The 16,682-nt window shown below is 39.0% G+C and overlaps 1 protein-coding gene across 8 annotated transcripts in view; it reads left to right on the forward strand.

Moving 5' to 3' along the window:
* The window catches only part of MYO9A (myosin IXA), a 312,362-nt gene that overhangs the window by 50,589 nt on the left and 245,091 nt on the right, over positions 1-16,682 (forward strand). For all 8 annotated transcript variants that reach the window (XM_053656781.1, XM_053656780.1, XM_053656783.1 and 5 more), the window contains one exon: positions 1,329-2,239. In XM_053656781.1, the coding sequence (XP_053512756.1) occupies positions 1,400-2,239 (840 nt within the window). In that variant the 5' untranslated portion in view covers positions 1,329-1,399. The remainder of the gene's footprint in view (positions 1-1,328; positions 2,240-16,682) is intronic.

A 16,682-nucleotide genomic window follows, 5' to 3' on the forward strand; every position in this document is an offset into this window, starting at 1 on the left:
AAACTTGTGGAAATTGAGTGGTAGATTTGTGGCTGTTTTTAATATGTTCTATAATATTCTGCATTTGAAAAATCATCTAAGAAAAAGATAAAAAAGAAATTTCTAAGTTAGAGGATTTTACAAGTATGTAAGAGTATGAGAAGTAACTGAAGGTACTTTAAAAAATAACATAGCATCTTTATATGATGAATGGAATATGTCAAAAGAGAGGTTGGTAACACAGGAAAGTGGTTTGTGATGGCACTAGTTACTGATGGAGATATTAAGAAATGGATTTTGTGAGTTCTGGAAAGGATGTGGCACATATTCTCTCTGTAGACCGAAATGGAATAACAGATGAAATGAAAAGAGGAATGCATTTTGAGTTGGAGAGTCATTTAAAGGAAATCACTGTTTCCTTAGGTGTAAAAGTTGAATTCATTTTTCTAGAGGTATGATATATGAGAAAGTTGGAAGGATATGCAGAATACTTGTAAGGAATGAAATAGGGTTAGATAAAAAAAGTAGTATTAAAGGAAAAGGGAAGATTGAATAAAATTTGTAATGGTATCTAATTGTATACTTTTGTCAGTTTTGTTTGGCAAACCAGGGGCAAGAGGCTTTTGTCGCCCCCTTCACCTCTCTGCCTTTGGGAAGGTGGAGAGTCAAGAGTGTAGAAGTCCTTGAAAATACATCTCTTCTACAGCAAGCAGGTTTTTGTCATCTCTGGATTAATTAAAATAGTTTAGATTCTCTCTGATGTTATCTTACTCTTTTAATTTCTCTAAAGTTTTGCTCCATCAATGGCAGTTTTTGTGGTTTTTGCTTTATTTATAAGAGCTTTTCAGTGTAGGGTGATGAGATTAGTGTGATTATTCTGTCCATTTTAGTCTTCAGAGAGGCTCTTCAGATGTAAAGAAAAGAGCTTGATTCGAATCTCGGGTATCTTAGAAACATTTGTGATAGTAGAAGATAAAATAATTTTTATTCATACTCCTTGGATTTGGAATTATTAGTATAGTAAAATATTGAAATAATTTTTGACAGGTTACTGTTTTAGAAAGCGCCTGCCTTTGGGTAATAAAATAACGTGGTCTCAGTGAGACCATTTGAAGACCGTTCCTCCTGAGCACCCTTCTAGTTGCTAGGTGGGATGCTGCCCAATTAATGAATGACTTAATAAAGCCCAGTAGATCTTAAAAAAACAATACTGAGATTTTCCATACTGAGATTTAGGATTTTATGTTCTGCAAGATGTAATCAACACAGTTATTAAGACTTTCTTGAGCATCAGAAAGCAGTGATTGTGTAATATGACTTCTAAGTGTTTCACATATTTTATGTTACAGTTCTTTTACCACGAAAATGGTGTGGACAGTCTTGAACATGTACCATTCATGCTGATGGGACAAGATCCAATATGAATATAAATGATGGAGGAAGACGACGCTTTGAGGATAATGAACACACATTACGTATATATCCTGGGACAATCTCAGAAGGGACAATCTACTGTCCAATTCCTGCCAGAAAAAATTCCACAGCTGCTGAGGTGATTGACTCTCTTATAAACAGACTTCATCTTGACAAAACAAAATGCTATGTTCTAGCAGAGGTAAAGGAATTTGGTGGAGAAGAATGGATACTCAATCCAACAGACTGTCCAGTTCAACGAATGATGTTGTGGCCTCGAATGGCTCTGGAAAATCGCCTAAGTGGAGAGGACTACCGCTTTCTTCTGAGAGAAAAAAACCTTGATGGGTCAATCCATTATGGTAGTCTTCAGTCATGGCTACGGGTGACAGAAGAACGTCGCAGGATGATGGAACGGGGTTTTCTTCCACAGCCTCAACAGAAAGACTTTGACGATTTATGTAGCTTACCTGATCTGAATGAGAAAACTCTCTTAGAAAACCTACGAAATCGCTTTAAGCATGAAAAAATTTATACCTATGTTGGCAGTATTCTAATAGTGATTAACCCATTCAAGTTTCTTCCTATTTATAACCCCAAATATGTCAAAATGTATGATAACCACCAGTTGGGAAAACTTGAGCCTCACATTTATGCTGTGGCTGATGTAGCTTATCATACTATGCTTCAGCGAAGAAAGAATCAGTGCATTGTGATTTCAGGAGAGAGTGGTTCCGGCAAGACTCAAAGCACAAACTTTCTTATTCACCACCTTACTGCTCTCAGTCAGAAAGGATTTGCCAGTGGAGTGGAACAAATTATTCTTGGAGCTGGACCAGTACTTGAGGTATGTAGAAATACTTTTCTTCTAAACATGTCTTAAAAAAAATTTTTTTAAAGAGTGGTAAATGTGAGAAAATGAAATGAAACTAAATAGAAGTAACCAAGGAAAACTGGAAGATGGAACAGCAGAAAAAGGCAGTGTGGAAGATTGAAGAGTGTGATAGTGGCAATATTTTTTTCTAAGGGTCTCTTTAGGTCATAGCGATGTAAAATAAAGAGGCGATTGGAATCATATATTTATTTCCTCGAAAAGGGAGATAGCAGGGGAAAAAACTCCTGTTTGTAATAGGGTTGTGGAAGTTGGTGGCTGGGGAAAATATTCTTGTTAATATATCTGTGTGTTGGCGACCTTAACATCTGAGCCTAACATTAAAATTTTAAGGGTTCATTTTTGAAAATGTAGAGAATATGGGGAAATTTGTTGTAGTTCTGTAATTCTTTAGAAGTAATACTATCATGGATTGAAAGGAAAGAAAATACCCTATTTTTGTTTTAGGACTGAAAGGGAAAGGTAATATTAATTGGTTTTTAAAGAGAGATTTTGTGAGGTACAGTGAATTGAATATATTTAAAGTGTATAATTTGGTAACTTACGGCATAGTATTTATCCATTAAACCACTACCACAGTCAAGAAACTGACCGTATCTATTATCCTTCATGTTTTCTCTATCTTTTAATAATACCTCTTATAAAAATTACTCATCTACAAAAAACCACTAATGTAGTTTCTGTTACTATAGATTAGTTTGTATTTTCTACAATTTTATATAAATGGAATTATATAATTATATATACTACATATGCTCCTTTATGTTTGACTTCTCTCACTCAATGTAATTATTTTAAGATTCATCCATCTAGTGGGTGTGTCAATAATTTGTTCCCTTGATAAGGTAGTATTTCGTTGTGTGGGCACACCACACTTTGTTTATTTGTTCACCTGTCGATAGACATTTATGTTGTTTCCAGTTTTTGGCTTTTACACATAAAGCTGTGTATAACATCTTTGTATGGGCGTATAGCTGTCTTTCTCTTGGTTGAATACCTAAGAGTGGAATGACTGGGTCATATGATAGATATGAAATAATCAACAAATATAATTATTTGTTGATAGTTTCCTTTACTGTGCAGAAGCTTTTGATTTGGTGTAGTCTCACTCATTTATTTTTACTTTTGGTGTCAAATCCAATAAATCTTTGCCAAGACCCATGTCTTATCCCCATGTTTTGTTATAGAAGTTTTATGGTTTTAGGCCTTATATACATTCAGGTCTTTAATCCATTTTAAGTTGATTTTTGTGTATGATGTTACATAGTGCTTTAGTTCCAGTCTTTTTCAAGAGGCTGTTCAGTTTCCCCAGCACCTTTTTCCCCATTGTATATTCTTGGCTCTTCTGTTAAAATTAGTTGACTCTACATGAATGGATTTATTTCTGGGCTCTCTGTTTGTTTCACTGATCTATATGTCTGTATTTATGCCAGTACCATATTGTTCTGATTATTATAGCTTTATAATATAATTTGAAACTATGATGAGTGTGATGGTGGCAATATTTTTATCTAAGACATGTGAAGTCTTCATCTTTGTTCTTCTTTCTCAAGATTGTGTTTTTTATTCAGGGTCTTTTGTGACATACAAATTTTAGAAATTTTTGCCTGTTTCTGTGAAAAATGCCTCTGAATTTTGATGGGAATTGCAGTGAACCTGTATACTGTTTTGGGTAGTATGCACTTTTAACAATACTAATTCTTTAAGTCATGAGCATGGAATATATTTCCTTTTTATTTGTCTGCTTCAGTTTCTTTCATTAATGCCTTAGAGTTTTTTTTTTCTTTAAGATTTTTTATTTATTTATCTTTAGAGGGGAAGGGAAGGAGAGAGGGAGAGAAATATCAATGTATGGTTGCCTGTTGTGCGTCCCCTGCTGGGAACTGGCCTACAACCCAGGCATGTGCCCTGACTGGGAATCGAACCGTGATCCTTTGATTTGCAGGCCTGAGCTTAATACACTGAGCTATGCCAGCCAGGGTTAATGCCTTAGAGTTTTAATTGTACAGATCTTTCACCTCCTTGGTGAAATTTCTCCCAGATTTAATCCTCTTTTAATGGTACCTTTTGAAGAGCAGAATTTTAAATTTTGATGAGGTCCAATTTAGCCACTTTTTCTTTCTTTTTTAAAAAAAGTATATTGTATTCATTATGCTATTACAGTCTTCTCAATTCCCCCCCTTTATCTCCCTCTCCCCCTGCCCTGCACCCCTCAACCCTTAGCCTTCCCCCACCTTAGTTCATGTCCATGGGTTGTACATATAAGTTCTCTGACTTCTCTGTTTCCTATACCATTCTTAACCTCTCCCCATCTATTTTATGCCTACCAGTTATGCTTCTTATTCCCTGTACCTTTACCCCATTCTCCCCTACCCTTTCCCCACTTTGAAAACCCTCCATGTGATCTCCATTTCTCTGATTCTGTTCCTGTTCTAGTTGTTTGCTTAGTTTTTCTTTTTTAGATTTAGTTGTTGATAGTTGTGAGTTGATGGCGTGTTCCCCAATCACTAGTTTCATTTTATATTTTAGAATAATTTTTGAAATTAAATAGTTTTTTTTGTATGTGCTGCCTAAGTGAGCACATGCCTGTTTTTTTTCTTTTGAAGAGTTGTTTGACTAAAATAGCTTCCTTGCATTTTCATATGAATTTTAGAAATAAATCATCAATTTCCCCATAAAAGCCTTTTGGGATTTTCATTGGGACAACATTGAATCTTTAGTTCGGTTTGGGGAGATTGCACATGGTAATATTAAGTCATCTGACCCATGGAGAAATTTATTTCCCCATTTACTAAGATCTTTTATAATTTCTCTCATCAGTTTTGTTGTCTTTTACGTCTTTGGTAATCTGTATCTTAATTTTCCATGAATTAAAAAAATTGCAATTGTTATTACCTGGCATATAGAAAAGTTGATACTGGTATATTGATATTCTACAACTTGATGAGATACAAATATTAGTTCTTTTTAAAAAAATATATTTTATTATGCCATTTCAGTTGTTCTATTTCCACCCTTCATTACCCTCCACCCTGCACACCCCCTCCCGCACCATTCCCCCCTTTAGTTTATGACCACGTGTCTCAAGTTCTTTAGATTGTATGTTTCCCATACTATTCTTGCCCTCCCCCTATCTATTTTCTACCTACCATCTATGCTACTTATTTTCTGTACCTTCTCCCCCTTCTCCTCCCACTCCCCTGTTGCTAACCCTCCATGTGATCTTCATTTCTATGGTTCTGCTCCTGATCTAGCTGTCCTCTTAGTTTGCTTTTGTTTTAGGCGTGGTTCTTAATAACTGTGAGTTTGCTGTCCTTTCACTGTTCATCTTTTTTATCTTCTTTTTCTTAGATAAGTCCCTTCAACATTTCATATAATAAGGGCTTGGTGATGATGATCTTATCTGAGAAGCACTTTATCTGTCCTTCCATTCTAAATGAAAGCTTTGCTGGATAGAGCAATCTTGGATGTAGGTCTTTAGATTTCATGACTTGGAATACTTCTTTCTAGCCCCTTCTTGCCTGTATGGTAGCTGTTGGTTTTTTGTAGATACTCATTATTAGATTGAGGTCATTCCCTTTAATTTCTACTTTGATGTTTGATTTTTGATTTTTTTTTTTTTTTTTGTCAAATGCTTTTTCTGTGTCTGTTGAGGTGGTCATATGGTTTTAATTTTTTAAAATTTAATCTTTTTTTTTTTTGGCTGATAAGTAGCTTTTTTTTTTTAATTTATTTTTTTAAATTGATTTTGCTGTTACAGTTGTTCTATTCCCCCCTTCATTCCCCTCCACCCTGCCCCCCCATCCCCACCATTACCCCCCTTTAGTTTATGTCCATGTGTCTCAAGTCCTTTAGGTTCTATATTTCCCATGCTATTCTTGCCCCCCCCCCATCTATTTTCTATCTACTGTCTATGCTAGTTATTTTCTGTACCTTCTCCCCCCATCTCCTCCTCCCACTCCCCTGTTGCTAACCCTCCTTGAGATCTTCATTTCTATATTTCCACTCCTGATCTAGCTGTTCTTTTAGTTTGCTTTCGTTTTAGGTGTGGTTGTTAATAACTGTGAGCTTGTTGTTCTTTCACTGTTCATGTTTCTTTAACTTCTTTTTCTTAGATAAGTCCCTTTAACATTTCATATAATAAGGGCTTGGTGATGATGAACTCCTTGAATTTGATCTTATCTGAGAAGCACCTTATCTGTCCTTCCATTCTAAATGAAAGTTTTGCTGGATAGAGCAATGTTGGTTGTAGGTCTTTAGATTTCATGACTTGGAATATTTCTTTCCAGCCCCTTCTTGCCTGTAAGGTCTCTTTTGAGAAATCTGCTGACAGTCTGATGGGGACTCCTTTGTAGGTGATTGTCCCCTTAGCTCTTGCTGCTTCGAGGATTCTCTCCTTCATTTTAATTTTGGCTAATGTAATTATGATATGCCTTGGTGTGTTTCTTCTTGAGTCCAACTTTTTTGGTACTCTCTGGGCTTCTTGGATTTCTTGGAAGTCTATTTCCTTTGCCAGATTGGGGAAATTTTCTTTTATTATTTGTTCAAATAGTTTTTCCACTGGTGGTTGTGTCTTTCCCCCTTCTGGTACCCCTATAATTCGGATATTGGAGCGTTTAAAGATGTCCTGGAGGTTCCTTAGACTCTCCTCATTTCTTTGAATTCTTGCTCCTTGACTCTTTTCTGTTTGGCCATTATTTGGTTTCTTCTGGTCCACTCCATTGATTTGAGTCCCAGTTTCCTTTTCATCTCTACGGGTTTCCTGTGCAATTCCATTCATTTCCCTTAGTTTAGCCTTCATATGTTTCTCTAATTTGTGGCTATAATCCACCAGATCTGTGAGGATCCTGATGACCAGTGTTTTAAACTGTGCGTCTGAGAGTTTTGCTATTTCTTCGTCGCTTAGATTTATCTCTGGGGCTTTGAGGTCTTCCTGCGACATTTTTGGTCTGTTCTGGCCCTTTAAATGTGAGAAGCGGCACCTTGGACTCCCAGGTCGCTGGGTTGTGACGCTGTATGTGGGGGCGTGGTCAGAGCGGGGAAATGGCGGCGCCGGGCGCCACGGGGACCGCCGGGCCCCGGTCCAACCGCCTACTCCCTCGCCTTTCCGCTCGCCCGCAGACAGGCAACCGCAGTCAACACGCAGCACCGCCTCCCTACTGTCTCCTCAGCAGTCGCTCACCCGGTGGGTTGCTTGGTCGCTCACTAGGTCCAATCCTGCGTTTGGAACCCGCGTCTGGATTCGCGCTCTGGATTCCACGCCTGGGTCCGTCCGACTGGGGACCTCCTGTGCAACCCCTCACGAGACGCCGGTTTCGCCCCTTACCGGTCGGGCTGAAGAATTTGTTGTTAGCGGACTTCCGAAAAGTTCAATTTTCCGTGTTCTGGTTGTGTTTTCTGATGCTAATATTTAGTTGTCCCTAAACTTGGTTGTGTGAGAAGGCATGGCACATCCACCTAAATCTCCATCTTGGCGGAAGTCCTACATTGCATTAAAATTTTAAAATTATTTTTAGAGAGAGAGGAAGGGAGGGAGAAAGAGAGGCAGAGAAAGCATCCATGTGAATGTGAAACATTGATCATTTTGCCTCTCCTTTCATGACCTGGAACTGATCCGGCAACCATGACATGTGCCCAGACTGGGAATCAAATTGGCGACATTCACTTCGCTGAACAAAGACCACTCACTGACTGAGTTATACCAGTCAGGGCAGTTTACTTTTTAGAAAGATGGGAAGGGAGAGAAAAAGACAGGGGGAGAAAGTTCAACATGAGGAAGACATTGATTAGTTGTCTCTTGCATGCCCCCACTGGGCGCCTGGCTGGCAACCGAGGCTTTTTGGTTTGCAGGCCTGCACTCAGTCCACCGACCCACCCAGCTAGGGCACTCTTTTTTAATTTCTTAGTGTGGTATCTGAGCTCATTGATTTGAGACCTTCCATTTCTTTTCTGATAAAGTCATTTAGTGCTAGAAGGTCTTTTCTAAGTACTGCTTCAGTGGCTCCCCCCAGATTCTATGTTGTGTTTTCATTTTCATTTAGTTTAAAATATTTGGTAATTTCCCTTTTGATTTTTACTTTACCAATATTTAGATCCTGTTATTTATTTATTTATAATTTATTTATCTTGTGGTTAGATAACATTACATTGTTCGACTGGAATGTTTTAAAATTTACTGGATAGAGTCTTCCTTGGTAAATGTTCTGTGTGCACTTACTATAAATATAAAGAATATGTATTCTGCCGTTACCAGGAGTGTGTTTTGTGTCAGTCTTGTTAATTTGGTTGATAGTGTTGTTGAAGCCTAGCACAATCTTTGATGATTTTTTCCCCGTTTATTTTGGCAGTTCTTGAGAGAGAGGTCTGGAATATCTCCAGCTATACTTGTAGATTTGTCCATTACTCTTAAGTTGTGAAGTTTTGCATCTTGTATGTGACCTCTTTTGTTGGTGTATAAACATTTATGATTCTAGGTGCTTGTTTCTGATTGATTGGCCCTTTACTGTTATGAAATAACTCTCTTTTTCTTGGTAATATTCTTTACTCTGAAATTACTTTGTCTGATATTAATGGAGCCCTCTTTTTTTGACTTATATTAGCAAAATATCTTTTTTGTTCTATTAGTTTATTTCTTTAACTTAAAGAACTATATGTAGAAAGTTTATGTTGGGTCTTTTTTTCTTTAAGAATTTTTATTTTTATTCTTTTTTGATTTTTATTTATTTAGAGTGAGGGGAAGGGAGGGACCAAGAGAGAAAGATGAACATCGATGTGAGAATGAAACACCTATTGGTTGCTTCTCTCACACCTCAACCAGGAACTAGGCCGACAGCCCAAGCAGGCGCTCCTACTGGGAATCAAATGGGTGACCTCACGCTCTTATGACACGAAGCCAACTTAGCCATGCTGGCCAGGGCAGTGTCTTGCTTTTTAATGTGATGTGGCCATCTCTGGCTTTTAACTGGGCTGTTTATATATTTACATTTAATGAGATTCATGATATGGTTAACTTTGGCTCTATCTTCTTGTATTTTTTACCATTAATCCCTTATTTTCCTTTGTGCCCTTTATCTTTTTCTGCCTTCTTTCTTTGTATTTTTACTTTTTTCAGGTGGAATTCATGTAACATAAAATTAACTGTTTGCAGGGGTGTCCAACCTGTGGCCCTCGGGCTGCATGTGGCTCAGGATGGCTATGAATGCAGCCCAACGCAAAATCGTAAATTTACTTAAAACATTATAAGATCTTTTTTGTGATTACGTGTCACAGTGTATTTAACATGCGCCCCAAGACAACTCTTCTTCTTCCAATGTGGCCCAGAGACATGAAAAGGTTGGACACCCATGAAAGTGTATAATTTAGTGACATTTAGTACATTCACATTATTACTCAGACACTATCTTTGCCTAGTTTCAACCTATTTTCCTTCTTTTTAGTATATTTTATTGATTATGCTATTACAGTTGTCCCATTTCCCCCTCCCTTTTATCCTCCTCAACCCTGTAACTCCCTTTTCTCCAGCATCCCTGCCCTTTAGTTCATGTCCATAAGTAATTTATATAAGTTCTTTGACCTCTCCATTTCCTATACTATTCTTTACCTCTCCCCATCCATTTTGTGCATACCAATTATGTTTCTTATTCCCTGTACCTTTTCCCCTATTCTCCCCCTCCCTGCTGATATCCCTCTGTGTGATCTCCATTTCTGTGATTTTCTTCCTGTTCTAGTTGTTTGCTTAGTTAGGTTTTTTTTTGTGTTTTAGGTTCAGTTGTTGATAGTTATGAATTTGTTGTCATTTTACTGTTCATAGTTTTGATCTTCTTGTTCTTAGATGACATTTCATATAATAAGGGCTTGGTGATAGTGAACTCCTTTAACTTCACCTTCTCTGGGAAGCATTTTATCTGCTCTTCCATTCTAAATGATAGCTTTGCTGGGTAGAGCAATCTTGGATGTAGGTCCTTGCTTTTCATGACTTTGAATACTTCTTGCCAGCCCCCTTTTGCCTGTGAGGTTTCTTTTGAAACATCAGCTGATAGTCTTATGGGCCCTCCTTTGTAGGGAACTGTGTCCTCTTGCTGCTTTTAATATTCTCTCCTTATTTTTAATCTTGAGTAATGTAGTTACGATGTGCCTTTGTGTGTTCCTTCTTGGGTCCAGTTTCTTTGGGATTCTGAGCTTCCTGGACTTCCTGGAAGTCTGTTTCCTTTGCCAGATTGGGGAAGTTCTCCTTCATTATTTTTTCAAATAAGTTTTCAATTTGTTGCTCTTCCTTTTCTCCTTCTGGCACCCCTATGATTCAAATATTAAAATGTTTAAAATTATCCTGGAGGTTCCTAAGCCTCACCTCATTTTTTTGTTTTTTTAATTCTTGTTTCTTCATCCTGTTCTGGTAGAATGTTTATTTCTTCCTTTTATTCCCAAATTGTTGATTTGAATCCTGGTTTCCTTGTCGGTTCCCTGGATATTTTTCTTTATTTCACTTTGTGTAGGCTTCACTTCTTTATTTTTGGCTGTACTCAATTATTTCTTTGATCACCCTGGTTATCAGTGTTTGAACTCTGTATCTAATAGGTTGGGCATCTCCTTTTTGTTTAGTTCTTTTTTTGGTGCTTTGATCTATTCTTTCATTTGGGTTGTATTTCTTTGTCTTGGCACACCTGTTATGTTGTAAGGGGCAGAGCCTTAAGTGTTCACCAGGGCAGATAACTCACTTCACTGCATTGTGGTGCTATATATGGGGGAGGGATCAGAAAGGGAACAATGCCTCTCGCTCTGCTCTTGCCCCACTTTCAGTCACTTTCACCTCTACCTGCAAGGGGATGGTGCCCTCTGGTGCTGATTCCCAGTCGGGTGGCTTGTGTACATTCTAGGACCATATGTCCCCTCTAATGGACTCTTCTGTGAGACTAGCAGTTTCTCCCACCACCACAACACCCACAGTTTTTTACAGCCAGAGGTTTTTGAAGCTTTCTGTTCCATGCTGGAACCCTGGGTTGAGTGGTCTGTCTTGCTCCTCAGTTGTTCCTCCTGGTTTATCCACATGCAAATGTGGGATCACCCCATCTACTATCTGTTACCTCATTTGCCTGGTCTGGCAGCTTTTGGCCTGCCACATGTCCTCTCCACCCTTGCAACCAGTCTGGATGAATGTTTCTTCTTTAACTCCTTGGTTGTTGGACTTTTATACAGTTTCATTTTCTGGCAGTTCTGGTTATTTCTTGTTTTAAAATGGTTTGTTATCCTTCTTTTGGTAGTACAAGGAAGTGAAGCGTATCTACCTATGCCACCTTCTTGGCTGGAAACTCAAAAACATTCAAAACACTTTCATGTTTTCATTTTAAAAGAAAACATTATGACCATTAAACAGGCACTTCCTATTCTGCTCTCTCCCAAGTCCCTGGAAACCGAGAGTCTGCTTTCTGTTTCTGTGGAATTATCTATTTTGAGGTTCTCATATAAATGGAATTATACAATATGTGTCTTTTGTGTTTGACGGTCTTTCACTTAGAATAGTGTTATAAAGATACATTCATGTTCTAGCATGTATCAATACTTTATTTTTATGGCTGGATTATATTTCTTTGTGTAGATATATTGTTTTTGTTTATTCAGTAATACACTGATGGAGATTTGGGTTGTTTCCACTTTTTGGCGATATGAATAATAATAAGACCAATCATGTACAACACATTGTGGGTCATATGTTTCAGTTCTCTTTAGTGTGTAGGAGTGGGATTGATGTGTCATGTCACAGCTATGTTTAACTGAATGAGGAACTTTTGAACTGTTTTCTGAAATGACTACACTGTTTTACTTTCCTACCAATAATTTACGAGTGTTCTGTATTCTCCACATCCTCACCAATGCTTCTTATTGATTATAATCATATTATTTTATGGGGAGTCGTATCTCATTTGTGGTTTTGATTTGCATTTTTCTAATAACGAATGATGTTGAACATATTTTCCATGTGCTTGTGGGCTTTTGTTATTGTCTGTAGAGAAATGTTTACTCAAATTGTATGGCCCTTTTAAAATTGGATTACTTGTCTTTTTAGTATTGAGTTGTAAGAATTCCTTATATATTCTGGATGTGGATCAGATACGTGGTTTGCAGATTCTCTATATATTTGTTTTTTAAAGATTTTATTTATTTAGTTTTAGAAGTGGGGAAGAGAGAGAGAAACATCAATGTGAGAGAGAAACATTGATCAGTTGCTTCTTGTATACCCACCACTGAGGATCGAACACACACCCAGGCATATGCCCTGACTGGGAATCAAACAGCCCACATTTTGGTTTGTAGGACAGTGTACAAAAAACTAAGCTACACTTCCACCAAGATGGAGGCGTAGGTGGAAGTACTGCACCTCCTCACACAACCAAGTTTAAAAACAACAAAGTTTTAGCAACAAAAATGCAGCCAAAACCACAGAAAATTGAACTACACAGAAGTCTGACAACAATGAACCCTTCAGCCAAACCGGTAAGAGGGGCAGAGCCAGCAGCAGAGCGGGGTCAGGCAGGAAAGATCCACCAGACCGACCGGGGCCCCTGACCCAGGTGCGCTGGCAGCCGTAGGGGGATCCCAGGTGTGGAGAAGTGGGTAGACCAGGGCAAGCTCAAGTAACCACCCAGCCCAGAACCGGTAAACGTAGATGGATCGTGCAGGCCCCAGTGGCAGGAAGCAGCAGAGGGAATCGCCACTGTCCCTCTCTGACCCCGCCCCCACATACAGCGTCACAAACCAGTGACCTGGGTGGCCCCGCCCTGGTGAACAACTAAGGTTCTGCTCCTCATACATAACAGGCACCAACAGATCCAAACATGGCTCAAGAACAACTCAGAACCCCAGAGCTGATAAATCTAAGCAATGAAGAAATAGCCAAACTTTCAGATGCACAGTTCAAACAAAACACTGGTGATCAGGATGCTCACCGAACTGGTTGATTTTACTCACAAATTACAGGAACATATGAAGGCTAAACTAATTGAAATGAATGGAAATGCACGTGAAACCAATAGTAATGGAAAGGAAACTGGGACTCAAATCAAAGGAGTGGACCAGAAAGAGGAAAAAAACAGAAAAGGATAGAGAAAATAGAATTCAAAAAAATGAGGAGAGCCTTAGGAACCTTCAGGACATCTTTAAACGTTCCAACATGCGAATTATAGGCTTACCAGAAGGGGAAGAGGAACAACCACAAGTGGAAACCTTATCTGAACAAATAACAAAGGAGAACTTCCCAGCCTGGCAAAGGAAATAGACTTCCAGGAAATCCAGAAAGCTCAGAGAGTCCCAAAGAAGTTGGACACAAGAAGGAACACACCAAGGCACATCACCATTACATTAGCCAAGATTAAAATGAAGGAGAGAATCCTACAAGCAGCAAGAGATAAGGGGACAGTCACCTACAAAGGAGTTCCCATCAGACTGCCAGCTGATTTCTCAAAAGAGACCTTTCAGGCAGGAAGGGGCTGGAAAGAGGTATTCCAAGTCATGAAATCCAAAGACCTACAACCAAGATTGCTCTATCCAGCAAAGCTTTCATTTAGAATGGAAGGACAGATAAAGTGCTTCTCAGATAAGATAAAATTCAAGGAGTTCATCATCACCAAGCCTTTATTATATGAAATGTTAAAGGGACTCATCTAAGAAAAAGAAGATGAAAAAGATGAACAGTGAAAGGAAAGCAAACTCACAGTTATTAAGAACCATACCTAAAGCAAAAGCAAACTAAGAGGACAGCTAAATCAGGAGCACAACCATAGAAATTAAGATCACATGAAGGGTTAGCAACAGGGGAGTGGAAGAAGGAGAAGGGGGGAGAAGGTTCATAAAATAAGTAGCATAGATGATAGGTAGAAAATAGATAGGGGGGAGGGCAAGAATAGTAGGGGAAATATAGAATCTAAAGAACTTGAGACTCAGGGTCAAACTAAAGGGGGGGAATGGTGAGGGAGGGGGTGTGCAGGGCGGAGGGCAATGAAGGGGGGAAATAGAACAGCTGTAATGGCATAATCAATAAAATATATTATTATTATTATTATTTTAGATACTTTTAGATTTCATTTTTCTTTTTTTTAATAAATTTATTTATTTTTTTTGAATTGATTATGCTGTTACAGTTGTTCTATTCCCCCTTCATTCCCCTCCACCCTGCCCCCCCAACCCCACCATTACCCCCCCTTTAGTTTATGTCCATGTGTCTCAAGTCCTTCAGGTTCTATATTTCCCATACTATTCTTGCCCCCCATCTATTTTCTATCTACTGTCTATGCTACTTGTTTTCTGTACCTTCTCCCCCCCGTCTCCTCCTCCCACTCCCCTGTTGCTAACCTTCCTTGAGATCTTCATTTCTATGTTTCCACTCCTGATCTAGCTGTCCTTTTAGTTTGCTTTCGTTTTAGGTGTGGTTGTTAATAACTGTGAGTTTGTTGTCCTTTCACTGTTCATGTTTCTTTAACTTCTTTTTCTTTTTTTTTTAAAATAAATTTATTTATTTTTTTTAATTGTTTATGCTGTTACAGTTGTTCTATTCCCCCCTTCATTCCCCTCCACCCTGTCCCCCCCAACCCCACCATTACCCCCCTTTAGCTTATGTCCATGTGTCTCAAGTCCTTTAGGTTCTATATTTCCCATACTATTCTTGCCCCCCCATCTATTTTCTATCTACTGTCTATGCTACTTGTTTTCTGTACCTTCTCCCCCCATCTCCTCCTCCCACTCCCCTGTTGCTAACCCTCCTTGAGATCTTCATTTCTATGTTTCCACTCCTGATCTAGCTGTCCTTTTAGTTTGCTTTCGTTTTAGGTGTGGTTGTTAATAACTGTGAGTTTGTTGTCCTTTCACTGTTCATGTTTTTTTAACTTCTTTTTCTTAGATAAGTCCCTTTAACATTTCATATAATAAGGGCTTGGTGATGATGAACTCCTTGAATTTGGTCTTATCTGAGAAGCACCTTATCTGTCCTTCCGTTCTAAATGAAAGTTTTGCTGGATAGAGCAATCTTGGTTGTAGGTCTTTAGATTTCATGACTTGGAATATTTCTTTCCAGCCCCTTCTTGCCTGTAAGGTCTCTTTTGAGAAATCTGCTGACAGCCTGATGGGGACTCCTTTGTAGGTGATTGTCCCCTTACCTCTTGCTGCTTCCAGGATTCTTTCCTTCATTTTAATCTTGGCTAATGTAATTATGATATGCCTTGGTGTGTTTCTTCTTGAGTCCAACTTTTTTGGTACTCTCTGGGCTTCTTGGATTTCTTGGAAGTCCATTTCCTTTGCCAGATTGTGGAAATTTTCTTTTATTATTTGTTCAAATAGTTTTTCCACTGGTGGTTGTGTCTTTCCCTCTTCTGGTACCCCTATAATTCGGATATTGGAGCATTTATAGATGTCCTGGAGGTTCCTAAGCTTCTCCTCATTTTTCTGAATTCTTATTTCTTCATTCCTTTCTGTTTGATCATTTCCCTCTTCCTTCTGGTCCACTCCATTGATTTGAGTCCCAGTTTTTTTTTCATCTCTATGGGTTTCCTGTGGAATTCCATTCATTTCCCTTAATTTAGCCTTCATATGTTTCTCTAATTTGTGGCTATAGTCCACCAGATCTGTGAGGAAGCTGACGACCAGTGTTTTAAACTGTGCGTCTGAGAGATTTGCTATTTCTTCGTCACGTAGATTTATCTCTGGGGCTTTGAGGTCTCCCTGCGACATTTTTGGTCTGTTCTGGCCCTTTAAGTGGGAGAAGCGGCGCCTTGGAGTCCCAGGTCGCTGGGTTGTGACGCTGTATGTGGGGGCGTGGTCATAGCGGGGAAATGGCGCCGCCACCGCCGGTGGTCCAACTGCTCACTCCCTCACCCGCACGCAACCAGGCAACCACAGTCAACTCGCTGCCACCGCCTTCCCACTGTCTCCTCCGTAGTCGCTCACCTGGTGGGCTGCTTGGTCGCTCACTAGGTCCAATCCTGGGTTTGGAACCCGTGCGACTGGATTCGCGCGTCTGGATTCCGTGCCCGGGTCGATCGAGCCCTCCTTTGTAACTCCTCACCCGACGCTGGTTTCGCCCCTTACCGGTCTTCCGAAGTTTGTGGGTGTCTGGTTTTGTTGACCTTGGCTTTTAGCACAATAAAATATATTAAAAAAACCACAAAAACTAAGCCACACTCACTGGTCAGGGCTATTTTCTTTTTTTAAAATTATGTTTATACTATTATTATTTGTTAAAGTGTATTTTATTGATTATGCTTTGTAGTCCCAATTTTTTTCCTCTACCTGGTACCGATATTCCCTCTAGCAATCCCCCTTGGTTCATGTCCATGGATCATGCATGTAAGTTCTTTGGCTACTCCATTCCCTGTACTGTTCTTAACATCCATCCATCTATTTTGTACCTATGAAC

Source organism: Artibeus jamaicensis, unplaced genomic scaffold, assembly GCF_021234435.1.
Source record: "Artibeus jamaicensis isolate MK-2021 breed Jamaican fruit bat unplaced genomic scaffold, CSHL_Jam_final scaffold_286, whole genome shotgun sequence".
NCBI classification, from domain to species: Eukaryota; Metazoa; Chordata; class Mammalia; order Chiroptera; family Phyllostomidae; genus Artibeus; species Artibeus jamaicensis.